The following is a 15266-nucleotide window of genomic DNA, read 5'->3' as shown; positions in this document are numbered from 1 at the left end:
TAAAATAAGTGCCAGAGAACTAAATACCTCTGTTGTTTTAAAATATAGTTGGAAATGTTAGACTCCAAAAGAAAGACGCTTTCAATTCAGTGTGCTGTCGGTTTGAGGGGGATTTATTTTAAATCTCACTCTTCAGCTACAGAGAAATAAATTAGCATGGAATAGAAAGTAACTAAGATTGCAAGGTTCCCATTTACCTAGTTTAAAAAAAAAAACAGACTAATGTTTTAAATAATAAGTTGAGATATAGCTAGTAAAAAATTTAACAAGATTGCAAAACAGGCTCATCCTACAGTGTGCCACAAAGAAGGCACAACACAAGCCCCATTTTTGCAGCTGTATTTCATCTTAATTTAGCAATAGTTGTGACAAAATTGGTTTTATAGTATTTGAATCTCTCAAGCACAGGCAAGTAAGCAGACGTGTATCCATACTGCACCACAGGACTATAGTTTGCTGTCCCACTAATCATAATTTTGAACCTCTAAAACCTTTAACCTCTAAAAACAAATGATACCCAGGTGTTTCAGCTCTCAATTTGTGTTATATTTACAATATTGTCTAACATTGGTATGTAAAGTGACTAGGAGCAGACCCAGCAAGAAGGTATGATTAGAAGAACCCCAGTACCTTGAAGGTGATTTGATCTTTACCTCAGTAGTACAATTATTTCTAGCATTTATTACTAGCTGTTGAGGTGAACTAATGACACATCAGATCAAGAATATGTTTCCCCTTTCCCCATAATGTTTCCCACAGTTGAATGCTATGTACAAATAGATTTCTCTTCTGTGCCAGTCACTAGTATATATCTATTTTCAAACTGAGATGACAGCTGTGGTATTACAAGTCTTTATAATATATGTAAAAGTGCTGCCTCTGGTGAACAGCATTGAAAATCAGAAACTGAAAATTCTAGTCTCTTTGCTGTAACCGTGCTTGTAAACTCATTTAAGAAATGATTAAATATGGAAGCTTTTAAGTTTTTGCCTCTTAAGTATTTTACTTTTTGGGGTTCTATTTGAACCATTTAGAAACAAATCAATTATCACAAAACCGGTAACAATCCATACATAGATGTAACATTTTAATCAAGTCTAAGTTTTTTCTGTAAAAAGGCAATTTGGAGCATGTGAAAGGTGCAGAACAAAACGGCTTTGGAGACTGAAGTTCTCTCTCTGCAGACCCCACCACTTTTCACTGAAACGATAGTTTCTAGAGGAGAAAGGGTAGGTCAGTCTTTATATGCCGATTCAATCTGCTGCAACTGCCAGTGATGAATGTTTGTTATGGACGCTTGTCTTCTGGGATAAGGGGCAGATTCCCAGCAAGTCACTTCACATAGCCCACTGAGCATCCATCAGATATGAATGGCTTTTGGTCACTTCTGACTTGAGTTTTGAATTGTACTTAAAAGGATTCATTATTCTGCTACCTAGTTCTCCAACGTACGTTTAATTTGATCACTCAGCACTACTATTCTAGAATCTGTTTCCCCTCTTACTACTTAAATCCCATTTTTAAGAGATTTTCCATTGGCCTCAAACAATAATGAATAGTTCAGACACCGTTTCCATGTCTGAAGTGACTGGCTAATGATTACCCATAATAATGTGAATTGACAGTACTTCAACTACAGACCATGATGCACTCAAGCGTCCCCCCTCTTCAGTTTGAACAGCTGGTATATCCGTTCCTGGCTCCAACGGTTCTTCAGTTGCCACATATTTCCTGTTGATCCTTTTTTGTTCCTGTTAGTAACTCTTGCTTGGTTCTCTGCTGTTTTTGGAATTGCTTTATATTTTTAGTTAGTTTTGGTCTCTAATTTCTTATTTTTACTATCCATCTCTGTCAAAACACTGTTACAAAGTACCTGGATGTCTCGAGTGATAGCACCTGCATAGGAAATTGAAGATAATACTTTGATATTCACTTGGTTTATCATCATAAAAGCAGCAAATTATTTAAACAGAACTTTAAGCCAACTGGACTACATATAGATCAGTGAAAGTTAGAACTAAACCCACTTCAAGACTATTTTCTTTAAAATATACCACAAAGAGGATACATTTGCAACACAAGGTAAAGTTCCATTTTTGGTCTAGTCTGACTTTTTTTTTTTTTTTTTTTTAAAAACAAACCAACAGTATGTTTAAACGCTGTCCTAACGGTGACATAGTTTTTTCTCCCAGAACCCTGTAGGGTATACAATACACTGAAATTTGTTTTGGTTTTCCCTGCTAAAAGAGACCGATAAGGCTTACAACCAAAAGCTTCAAATAGTGTGTAGGGGGAAGGAGAAAGGACTTTGTATACATTGAAGAAATTAGTAAGGTTTGATAATTGATCCATGCACTATTTCATTTAATGGAGGATTTATGAACAACCCCTGTGGGAACTTTTACTGAACTGTAAAAAACAAAGCAGTAGGCTGCAAGGGAAGATTGAGTAATCCTTAACTGGACAATTCAACAAAGGGATACTAGCAGGCAAAGCTCCAGAGAAGATTTTTTTTTTGAATAGCATAAACATTACATATTTTCAAGCAGCTGATCAATCTAAGCTCCAACTAAAGTGAAGTAAGACAACATGTTTGCTTGAGTCCAGAAAGATTTAGTGATTTTAGAATTACAGCCAGCCTTGCTTTAGGATTTAGATTTTTCAATGTGTTTAGTAAGATACACGTATAATGAGATTGATAGAAGCTATAAAATATACACTAAATGTAAAATACAGAAATAATGAAATATTTTTTCCCCCAATCACTGCCATTCAGCTCATGTATGACCACTCACACTAATTTAAAATTTATTGTAAAGGTCTTCATTCAAGTCTAGCAAATAGTGAACTCCCAATCTACATGTGCTTACCTAAGATGTTGTTGATAAATGGAGGCCTTCTGGATATGGGCAAGTAGACTCCAATGAAATAGACTGGAATTCCAGATATAGCAATGCCAATTCCGATCAATGAATTAATGGTGTCACTATACAGAGGCACCACCACCAGAAATACTGAGCATATACAGAAAGCTATTGGGAAAAACAGGCCCAGCTGTAGAAAAGGAGAAAAAGATTAGGACATTCTTGGAATGCTTTCATATAGCAACAGTTACATGCATTCTGATGGGAATGCAATTTTCTGTAATTGCAATTTTCAATACATAACATTTTTCCAAATCAGGTTTTTAATTCCCATACACACAACAGCACAGAGTGGACTTGTATTTGGCTAGTTAGAAACATGTTAAGTGGATAAAAGGACAGTACTCCATACAGCAGACCCACAGAACAGCAGCTAAGATTCACATGTGCAACAGTGTAAGATTATATCTATGCAATGTTGAAAGAAGCTTTTTACTGCAGCAGAGTGGCTTTTAGACAAATCCACTGCACTGAGACATTGCCTTTCGAGAGTCAATAATGGCATGGTTAGTTTAATGAAGTGCATCAAACTTTACCAGAGAAAGGTGCTAAAGGAATTAAGAATTCAGACATACCACAACAGCTCCAAATATTGCCTTGGTAGCAAAGGTGCTACCAGCATGATTAATTTGCCCTCCCTAATTTTCACACAACAGTGCTGGGACTAAGGAAGAGGGGAAGAGCGATAGAAAGCCATAATCCATTGACCTATAATCCAAAGAGCAAGAGGAGCTCCTGATTTCAACCACATGAACCATTTTTCAGATGGCAGAACGATGGACTAGTGATTGAACTGAAAAAATGAAGAGGAATATCAGTCAGACATTTTCACCTAGTAGTTGAGCCAGTCTGCTAGAACAGGAATATTTACTGAGCACTTGACAGCAACGCATGGCATTTTACAAAATGCCCTGAGAGTTTACAATCTAACACTTCAGACATAACGCATATGGGTTCAAATTTCAGACAAGTGCTGTAGGATGTATTGAGGGAGGGGAAGATCTTAAAAATAAACTAATTCTGCTTATATTAATTCATTAATTTGTACCTTGAGAGGCCTGGGTCGATCTGGTTCCTTCCAGCGGAGGTATAATTGCCCAGCTATTGATAGACCCACAAAAAACCAGTAACTGAAACTGAAGTAGTTAATAAGCTGGAAGACGTCTTCTACAGTCAGATAAATGAGGGCCATAGTACACTGTTGGGAAAAAACATGAGTATCATGAAGAACTATAAGTGACGTTGGTTTTTCAAGTTATTTTTTTGCTTTGTATATTAATGTCATCTTTCATGCCGGAGTTCTTTATATGATTATATACTTACAGACTTCACCCTTACAGAAGTGAACTTCTGGGGTGGAAACAATTATTTCTGATTATTCCTAGAGATGGGATTTTACTGAGATTTCCCAAGGTGGTGGGGACACAAGGATTACGTTTCTTGCAATTCACCAAAGATGAAAGTGAATAAAGTGCTGAATTTAACAAGAAAGTCCAGCTACCTAGTGACCTAGTGAACGGCAGGTTTGAGCCACGAAAGTGGCCAAACTGAGGGCTGCTGTGAACCTCTGAGGTGAGCAAATCCGCCAATAAGCACAGGACCCACCAAGGCAGAGGAGGAACTTTGTCACACTAGGTAGCCGTTCACTCATCACTAGCCAGCATGAGGAAAAGGAAGAAGAACAATCCCTGCAGTCTCCGCTAATCCACCTAGTGGATCGGGGAACAGGCCAGAGACCGTCCCCTCTGGTGGAACCCACAGTCCAGGTCAACTCCTCCAGTATCAAGTAGGGAGTTGGAGGGATGGGGGAACCCGGGCCCGCCCTCTACTCCGGGTTCCAGCCCAGGGCCCTGTGGATTGCAGCTGTCTAAGTGGCTCCTGTAACAGCTGCGTGACAGCTACAACTCCCTGGGCTACTTCCCCATGGCCTCCTCCCAACACCTTCTTTATTCTCACCACAGGACCTTCCTCCTGATGTCTGATAATGTTTGTACTTCTCAGTCTTCCAGTAGTACGCCTTCTCCCTCTCAGCTTCTTGTGCCTCTTGCTCCCAGCTCCTTGCACGCACCACAAACTGAAGTGAGCTCCTTTTTAAACCCAGGTGCCCTGATTAGCCTGCCTTAATTGATTCTAGCAGCTTCTTGATTGGCTGCAGGTGTTCTAATCAGCCTGTCTGCCTTAATTACTTCCAGAAAGTTCCTAATTGTTCTGGGACCTTCCCTGTTACCTTACCCGGGGAAAAGGGACCTACTTAACCTGGGGCTAATATATCTGCCTTCGATCACTCTCCTGTAGCCATCTGGCCCGACCCTGTCACACTAGCTACTGACAAAGATGCTTAATGTATTTTGACCCTGTAAGTAAGTTTACCAGAGCATAAAGGAGTTCATAAACAGCTGGATTTTTATTTTACATAGTTCAATCATATCCTGATAGATAATACAGTCAGGCTATTTAGTCATTTGATTTGCTAACAAGAAGTCAAAGAAAATTTAAGATGGATCTTAGACTAGCTTTAGTCTTACCTTGTTCATGAGAAACGGAAGTCTGCAAAGAACTGCACCCAACAGCAACAAAGCCAAAGTATTCAGTCACTTTATTCCCGTTCCAGTTTTCTTTATAGTTAGAGACTTTGTAGTTTGACTTACATTAAGAATTTTTAGGAATTATCAACCTAATGTAACTCTCCAGAGACTAATTAATTGTTAAGTCATACAAGTGAAAGATCATTTAATGTAGTATACAGTACAGACCTTATCTGTCAGTGAACTCCAACCCAAGTAAAAAAATTCCTTTTTGGATCTATTTCATATCCCAAACACTTCCATACAGCTTAAAAGCAGCAGCAGCAACTTACATTAAAGAGCAGCGCTGGTACAGGTGTGAACCTCCCTATATGGATCATGGACAATAGATCAGGGAGATGACCTTCCCGGGATCCTACAAAAAATAGCCTGTAAAGGACACAAGAAAAAGTAAATCTTGAGCCAAGGAAAGAAAGAGAGCTGTGTAAAAATGTGTTATGAGAACAACCTCAAATAAACCTGCATGTGTATTCAACTATTCTTGTACTGTATGTAGGTCTGTATAAGTAAATCTCTACACATTAGCGCTGTTTGTTTTGTTTTTGTTTTTTTTTTAAAGGTAAACTTCTGTGATTACTGAAGTAGGTTTTCATTGTTATGAGGCACAAACCATCCACAATTACAGCTGTATACAGTTAAACATTCTGGTACAATTTTAAGTATTGACCTCAAGTTAGTAATTTTCATGACGTAACAATGAGAAATGATTTATCATCAGATCCTGAAGGAGGTGACTGTACATAAGAATTTCTATAAATAATTCTAACAGTGTTCTAAGTTTATCTATTGTGTAATTTCAAAATAACATTTCTTTCCAGTAGGGGGAGGTTAAATATGCATTTTAATGGACAAACAAGATTTTATAGGTATTATAAAAACTCTTTTGAAGCTTGTACTGGTCATGTCTGTAGTCAATGCATAGGAGAAAGTTTCCATGACATATCTGAAGCTTTAAAAGGACTGTCATACAAAGTAAAACTTTTAAAGCTTCACACACAAGATCATAAATGTATTACATTTTTACACTTTAAACACAGTATTTAAACAGGAAAACAAGAAAATTAAGTTATTAACTCCACAAGAAAACTGGAGAATAATCCAGTTCTTGACCAAGGGCATGAAACAACATTTATTATACCTTACAATGTATTGTTCATATTGCTATGCAGTCACCTTTTGGGAGTGGGAGGGGATACAGGGGGAAAAAATGGGACAAACTAGTGATACGGAATACACAAACTAAAAAGTCTATTGAGGACAGTTATTTTATTGTGATATTCTTTAATGGCATGGACATTAAAAGTGTTAGTTTATCACACACAAAATAAATGAAGTTGGCCAAGAGTGCTTATGAACATCTTAAAACACAACCAAAATGTGTATTACCTAGATGATGCTAAAATTGATGCATTAAGTCCACCAAAACATGAAACAGCTACAGCAACAGGAACTGTCCAGCTGAAAATGCCGAACACCTGGTCAGCAAATGTCTAATGAATGAAGACAAAGGGAAAAAATTAAAATGTTTGCAATGGCAGGACATAAATGGAACAGTAAAATTAAACCTGTTTTTAATAAGATGTGTGAGAAAAAAACAGCATTTAACACATACATTAATAATCTTCCACAGAACTGTATAAATTGGCAGCAATTCCTTTCACCTATTTTAGTTATACACAAAATGAAGCTCAAGTCAGGCAATTTAGTTTGGATTAACTGCTCAGTGAACCCAAGAAGTCTTTTCTTTAAACAATTCACAAAGAATTGTGCTCATAAATATAAGACATTTCTAAATTGCTTTGGTTTCTCTTGCTCACCCACATAATATGCTGTGTGATACACCTTAATTATGAAAAGTCAACATAACAGACTGGCTTCCAGAGCAACAAATAAATACGGCTCCAAGGGGAAAAACATACATACAATCTGAGATCCAAATAGGAAGGTGGTATTTCAGAAGGCAAAGCACAACTGAGGGAACTTCTCCCCAAAACCCTCACATGAGCATTTCTATAAAGTTACTGTTCTCTGAGCCAGTCTATAATCCTTATTTTTCTTTTCCCTCCTACTCCCTCCCCCTCTCCCCAAACCAGCACATTCTGTCCCTTCGGCAGCCCTTCCCCTTCTCTGAACTGCAAGGATTTGGTCCTCAAACACCGTAGCTGGCAGAGCAGCTTCCTCACTGCTGATGCTGCCAGACCACTTATGTGCCATTGCAGTGATTGCCAATACCAGTGACTCTAGAGCAAAGTGGCCAGGCGCACAGGATTTCTTAGTAGGTGAATGAGCAAAGCCTCCAGATGCCAATGCTCTGGAAACTATCATGCAAATGTTTAATAGCAGAATTTGCTAGAGAGCACGTTGGATAATGTCCTGTTCAGCATAATCTATTTCCCCCAGGTGAAGGAAATTGGAGAGAATCTCTTAGAATATCAGGTCTCAGAATATTTAAAAAAAAAAAAAAATCAAGTGGATTAATATATAATGAAAGACAATTGCTTAGATACAGTAGTTTCTCTCCCCCTACCTGGAGTGTGTGCTAGAGGATGGAAGGGAAGCTATGCCCCCTGACCCCCCGCCGCAAAAAAAAAAAATCCCTTATCCTCCCAGAGTTGTGTTCAGCTGGGGGGAAAGAAAGCCTTCATTCCAAATATGGAAGCTATCAATTAGGGCTGTCAATTAATCACAGTTAACTCACGCAATTAACTGAAAAAAATTAATCGTGATTAAAAAACAAATCGCGATTAATCGCAGTTTTAATCACACTGTTAAACAGAGTATCAATTAACATTTATTAAATATTTTGGATGTTTTTCTACATTTTCATATATATATATATATAGTATTCTGTGTTGTAACTGAAATCGAAGTGTATATTGTTTTTGATTACAAATATTTGCACTGTCAAAATTAAAAACAAAAGAAATAGTATTTTTCAATTCACCTCTTACAAGTACTGCAGTGCAATCTCTTTGTCGTGGAAGTGCAACTTACAAATGTAGATTTTTTTTTTGTTACATAACTGCGCTCAAAAACAAAACAATGTAGAACTTCAGAGACTACCAGTCCACTCAGTCCTACTTCTTGTTCAGCCAATCGCTAAGACAAACAAGTTTGTTTACATTTACAGGATATAATACTGCCATCTTCTTATTTACAATGTCACCAGAAAGTGAGAACAAGCATTTGCATGGCACTTTTGTAGCGGCATTGTAAGGTATTTATGTGCCAGATATGCTAAACATTCATATGCCACTTCATGCTTTGGCCACTATTCCAGAGGACATGCTTCTATGCTGATGGTGCCCATTAAAAAAAAAAAGGCAAAAAAAAGCGTTAATAAAATTTGTGACTGAACTCCTTGGGGGAGAATTGTGTGTCTCCGGCTCTGTTTTACCCAAATACTGCCATATATTCCACGTTATAGCAGTCTCAGATTATGACCCAGCACAAGAACATTTTCACTGCAGATTTGGCAAAACGCAAAGAAGGTACCAATGTGAGATTTCTAAAGATAGCTACAGCACTCAACCCAAGGTTTAAGAATCTGAAGTGCCGTTCAAAATCTGGGAGGGACAAGGTGTGGAGCATGCTTTCAGAAGTCTTAAAAGAGCAACACTCTGATGTGGAAACTACCAAACCCGAAACACCAAAAAAGAAAATCAACCTTCTGTTGGTGGCACCTGACTCCAGATAATGAAAATGAACATGCGTTGGTCTGCATTGCTTTGGATTCTTATTGAGCAGAACCCATCATCAGCATGGACGCATGTCCCCTGGAATGGTGGCCGAAGCATGAAGGGACATATGAATCTTTAGCACATCTGGCACATAAATATCTTGTGACACTGGCTACAACAGTGCCCTGAGAACGCCTATTCTCACTTTCAGGTGACACTGCAAACAAGAAGCAGGCAGCATTATCTCCTGCAAATGTAAACACACTTGTTTGTCTGAGCAGTTGGCTGAACAAGAAGAACTGAGTGGACTTGTAGGCTCTGAAGTTTTACATTATTTTGTTTTTGAGTGCAGTTTTTTGTACATAAATCTATATTTGTAAGTTCAACTTTCATGATAAAAGAGATTGCACTGCAGTACTTGTATGAGGTGAATTGAAAAATACTATTTCTTTTGTTTTTTACAGTGTAAATAAAACTTGTAATCAAAAAAATATAAAGTGAGCACTGTACACTTTGTATTCTGTGTTGTAACTGAAATCAATATATTTGAAAATGTAGATAACATCTAAAAATATTTAAATAAATGGTATGCTATCATTAACAATGCGATTAATCGCAATTAATTTTTTTAATCACTTGACAGTCCTACTATTAATTATTTCTTTGCTGAATTTTATCAAATGGCACATTACTTCTATTATACCATTTACTGGAACAAACTAGTAGTGATGGCAGTGGCTACCTAGTGTTTTGCATTATATCAATCAATTGCTGCACTAAATCATTCTACGTCATTTACAGGCTACGAATGCACACTTTTTTTTATATCTATAAAGGAAGAAACAGCTAGTTGGTATCCAAGTGACAGTCACAGCACACAACTAGTTGTAGGAGATATCAAGCTTCTTTGTTGCACATACAATAGGTATTTTATATTTCTGTATTTACATAGTACATATGTAGGTATGCATGGTCATCTAAACATTTCCAGTAACTCCTCCCCAAATTGTTTCTTAGCTTTCTTCTTCTTCAGCCTCAAGAGCAAGATACCAAATAGCAAGAGCCGCAAAAATCAGTCCCTGCTTCCTGCGTGTTTTCTGTCTTGTCAGCCATAAATATTCATTTTCAGGCCAACAATAAACCACCAGCTGTTAGTATTTTGACCCCCACAATACGCCCTTTTCAGGTGGCTTTTCACTCATGAAACTATGGACTAAGCCAGTCACTCAAAATGGGTAAATATTCAGCACTGCACTTTGTTCACAGTGTACAAAGACATCTGGAGTTAAAGGTGGACTGAAATATTTTTAATTGGCTTCTTCTCAACCACCACCTGAAGCAGCACAGAACGCTTCATCTCCTATCTTCCTCAGTTGGCTCTAGATGCAAGTGATCTCTCATCATGGCCAAGATATGTGCAGTTTAAAGAAATTTCATGAGGCCCAAGTTGGGCAAAATCTGAACTAGAGTTTCAGGTTTATTTTTTCATGTGACTTAATTTTTGTAAACACAAAACATAGCTTGCCTATCCTTGAGTACCCTGTCCAAACTTCTAGACAGCAAAGTGCTTTCTCCAGCATTGAAGTAGTCCAGCGAGTTTAAGGTTCTGAACTCAATTCTGCTTAGCTGCATGTGATGACCTGCAGTATAAACCAGAATGTATTCCATCTCTATGTAACTCTGAGCAAATTTAATTGAGCATCAGCACAGGGGAATGAATTTCTTGATACGATGTGCCAAAGCAAAAATGTATTCATGCTTACAGAAGTCTGCACAAACAGGTTAAAAGCTACTCAGGGCCTGACTACATGGTTGTGTAAAGCATTCTGTGGGGGTGTGATTTCTAAAATGAACTAACATGCTGAACTTGAATTGGTCCATGCAGACTTTGCTGGTAGTAGTACTACATTAAAACACACTAGGGGACCTTTAGTGTATACCAGAAAGGTCTTAATGCACAGCAACTTAGCGTGCTTTAAAAATCACACCCTCTTACAGCACATTATCCCACTGTGTAGACAAGTCCTTAGACAATTGTATAGGTAAAACTTAAAGTTGCCTTTCCTTCTTAAGTCTCCAGAAAAATTGTACACAGTGGTATAATTCCCTCATTATTAAGCAGCTACAGAGGAAAAAGTGAACGCAAAAAAAGAAGACATTTGCTTCTTTAAATGGTCAGATTTAATATCAACTATTGCCCCAAGGCTCCAAAGAATATATTTAATGGGATACCTCTTGCAGCTTCATATTACCTCACTTGTTAAAAAGCTCACCAAGATTATTCTTTGTAAAGAGCCCTCAGTTCAAAATACAGAAATCCAGACTTTATTCTGTACTGTTTGTGTCTATAACTGCTTTGATTTTTAATGGGGCCCTTTTTTGAGTTTTCATCATTTTGTTTTTATCTTTTCCAAATAAATCCTAATTAAGGTTTCCTTTGTAGGCAAAAGATGGATTAAATCTGTTCATGTTAGCCACCAGAAGGGGGAAATAGTAAAGTCAGGACAAAAGCCAAATCAATAAAACTTATAGGAAATGTGTAAGAAAACTTAGATAATGTATTAAAGGTGAACTTCAGAGTTCTCTCACTGCTTCCATGAGGGTGGAGAGACACGCAGAGGATTCTGGCCTCAAAAAGGGAGAAAACAGCCTTCCAAATGTGAGCAATGAAAACTGACCATTGCAAGGATTCAACATATAAACTTTGTATTGCCCAGCCTCTGGCTCTCCCCTGTCAACATGGTTCTTTCTGTGTGGGAAGTACAAGTGCAAAGCTGATGCTAATGTCGCTAAAGGCAACATTAATAGCGCTGCAGCTATCCGCTGTCTCAAATTGGGTTTTTTTTTTTGTTTTTTTTTTTGCAAAGAGTGGTTTGTCCTCTTGCTGTCATCCAGAGACCCTAAGGCACAAAGCTGTCTGCAGAGGTCACTCTTGCATAGGAACATGCTTCATTTGGAATTTTCTGCCCTAAATTATTTGCTTCTTTCCTTCTTCGCCTCACAGAATGAAAATACAGCGTGTAGACAAGAAATCCCCCATACTGAAACAGATCATGGCCCTGTAAAAAAGCAGTAGCATACAGGACGTCCACAAAGACTATACCCTTCAAAACAAGAGATAACTGCCTCTCTCTAAAGCCAGAGATATGATACCATGCGCAAAGAAAGCAAAGCTATTTTGGGATTTACATAATCCAGCCTCACAGAAGCTGTCATGAAAGTCTGCCAACTCAGGAGGATAAGTCTACCTATCTGTCCTTTACAATGATTGATCAAAATAATTATAAAATTTTCCTTATCCAATAGACTACCTATTGCTTGTCCATCAAAAAAGTCCTTGAGTAAAGGAGAATTATGCAAAGCTGATTACAGTCCATTATACCAGATGATAAAAATGAGTGGGAGGAAACAGAAGAGGGTACATAAAGGAACTGAATAGTGCAAAAATCTGACTGCAAAAACTGGGGGCTATTAAGTATAACAATAGATTGTTATCCCTATGATATCATTCTCCAGCCTGGATTGCCCAATTCAAATTGACTGGTAATTCCAGTGGGTATCTTTCTTGGTCTTCAAACATCCTACACATGGAGTATTGTAAACTGATAGGTGCCTCTTTTGTATCATCAGATCCATATGCCTATTGGAATTAAGGCAAAGTCAGCTCAGAGGAATCAGGTCTCCCAAGGAAGAACGTGATGGCTGATGATCGAATAATGAAGGAATTTTGAAAGATTCTTCAGAATAAATAAGCTGTGTCAAGAGATGAAAATTCTTACAGACAACTGTTGCAATAGAAGAATAAGAAATCTGGTCTCCAAAGTTGAGCAATCCAAAGACCAAATGAAATTAAGAGACTCCAAAATTTAAATCTGATGAAGGGAATGATTAAAAACCCACACACCACCGCACAACTAACTGTGGAACTCTCTTCCACAAGATGTCACAGAGACAAAAAGCTTTCTAGGAGATTACAGAGACATGATGGGTGAGGTAATATCTTTTATTGGATCACCTTCTGTTGGAGAGAGAGACAAGCTTACAAAGAGCTCTTCAGTTCTTGGAAAACTTACTCAGAGTGTCACAGCTAAATACAAGATGGAACCAATTGTTTAGCATAAGTAGTTAATACATATTTCAAGGGACCATTCAAGATGGAGACCTGTTAATATAGGTGATTTGACATTTATATGGATGATTAACAGCTAGAGTTACATTAGCTAGAGTTACAGAGATAGATGATAAATTTATAACCTATGCAAATTCATGCATTAGGATGCAAGTTAACCAACTGCAGTTAGGAAGAAATCTCCTTTCCCTCCCTGCCCCCATCTCCCAATAGGTAGGTTGTCTGTCCACTATGGATTTTCCGTGGGAGGGAACCATTGTGTTATAATTTAAGAACTCTTAAGAAGTTCAGTTTGCTCTGCTAAGCCTATCTTCCACAAGATATTTCAGCCAAATTAAGTTCTTCAAGTTTGTCAGTCACCTGAACTTTCTGGTTAAATTTTTATTTCCAGTGGTGCAAATTCAACAGACAAAGCATAGATGAAGAGCACCTATCAAATGTGTTTTCTAATTCCATAGTTGCAGTGAATAAGTCTGCCTGGTTTCTTTGTTACTTCCAAGACAAAATGCATTTTTTAGTTCATAAATGCATATTTATAAAATCTTTCACTTCCACAGGAAGACTCAATTTCTTACAACTTTTGTTGTAAATTATTCTGTAAACCAGCAGGTATCTTCAAGATTGTGCTATATTTTTCTTTGACAAATGATAAAAGAATCCCTACAGTGTTACTCATGGCAGTAAAATTTTATGGAGGTGCAACAAAACCGGCCACATGAAAAAAACATTATACTTGTATTTTGTGGGGGGATCATGGAAGGGGGGCAGAGATATACTAGAACAGGGATCAAAACCAACATCATCAAGTGCAATGGCACAAGAAAAAGGATTAGAGACTGTTTTCCATTATAGGCGTGATTACTTTTATGACAACGTATCCTCAATTAGTAAATGAGTCATGGAGCTCTCATCTGAGAGCTGACCAACTCCATTTTACCTACCACTGCTTCTGGTGAATGTTCAAGTTCATTTTTACAGACATGTGAAGCAGTAGTGTCATGGGAAAGAATGGCGCATTTGAGGGAATATGCAGAGGGTGACAGAAGGGCCTACCTGGAGACAGCTATTACAGAAGCATTTAGTCCGCCATAACAGGAGAAAACCAACATTATGGGAATGGTCCATTGCATAAATCTCAGGGTTTCTTCTGAGAAAGTCTGAAGAGCAAGAAGCATTAAGATTAAATCATCATCCTCACTATGATCTGACATGTCCTGAACTAGAACTGTTTCTATAGCCAGAAAACAGTACAAGAAATAAATGAATTATAAATCTCTTCAGTTATGGACAATGCCTCCCTCCCAACTATCATACTATAGACACACCTGTATTTGTTTCCCCCCGCTAGCAACCTTAATTCTGAATTTCATTTTAAGACCACCTTAATGAAAGAACAGAAGCCAGGAGCTTCTAGCTGTGCATTTTTCAGCTGAAGTGCTAGCATTTTTTTTCCCTGACTGAAGTGTTATGACAAATTAATCCCAGAAGAACGATCACAAAATTAAACTCTCAAAAAATCTACTTCGTTAAACACAAAAGCCTGATTTATTAAATCTGTTTTTCCTGCAGTGGGAAAGTTAGTTTGGCTTCTTGACTTTAACAGCTGGACTCAACATCTGAACAGGATTTGCAAGACTACTACGCTGCCCCCTGAAATGCTGAAATAACAGTTTGTACAAACAGTTCTATTTAAAGAAGTCTGACTGGAAGCAGTGAGAACTCCTCCAATAAAATGTTGACACAAAACAAAATTCACAGGGTACTTCCATGTTTTAGGATCTGTCCCATGTTCAGTAAGCGAGGGTTGCAGGAAGATAAGAGTCCTACATTTATTTTAGGAACGTCAACACAAGGACTTTGTCTTCACAACATTCAGTTTGCACTGTAACAAGATGACAAAGAACACCAGACACTGACAGTGCAATGAATCATGATGCAACACTAACAG

The 15266-nt window shown here is 37.8% G+C and overlaps 1 protein-coding gene across 6 annotated transcripts in view; it reads right to left on the bottom strand.

The window, feature by feature from the left end:
• Window positions 1–1074: 1074 nt before the first annotated feature.
• The window catches only part of SLC7A6 (solute carrier family 7 member 6), a 59435-nt gene continuing 45243 nt past the window's right edge, over window positions 1075–15266 (bottom strand). For all 6 annotated transcript variants that reach the window (XM_043526539.1, XM_043526537.1, XM_037878241.2 and 3 more), the window contains exons 6-10: window positions 6896–6999; window positions 5782–5878; window positions 3973–4122; window positions 2871–3054; window positions 1075–1896 (exon numbers count right to left, since the gene is read on the bottom strand). In XM_043526539.1, the coding sequence (XP_043382474.1) occupies window positions 1805–1896; window positions 2871–3054; window positions 3973–4122; window positions 5782–5878; window positions 6896–6999 (627 nt within the window). In that variant the 3' untranslated portion in view covers window positions 1075–1804. The remainder of the gene's footprint in view (window positions 1897–2870; window positions 3055–3972; window positions 4123–5781; window positions 5879–6895; window positions 7000–15266) is intronic.

This window comes from Chelonia mydas, chromosome 12 (assembly GCF_015237465.2).
Source record: "Chelonia mydas isolate rCheMyd1 chromosome 12, rCheMyd1.pri.v2, whole genome shotgun sequence".
NCBI lineage: Eukaryota > Metazoa > Chordata > Testudines > Cheloniidae > Chelonia > Chelonia mydas.
This window is presented reverse-complemented; position numbering and strand designations above follow the sequence as displayed.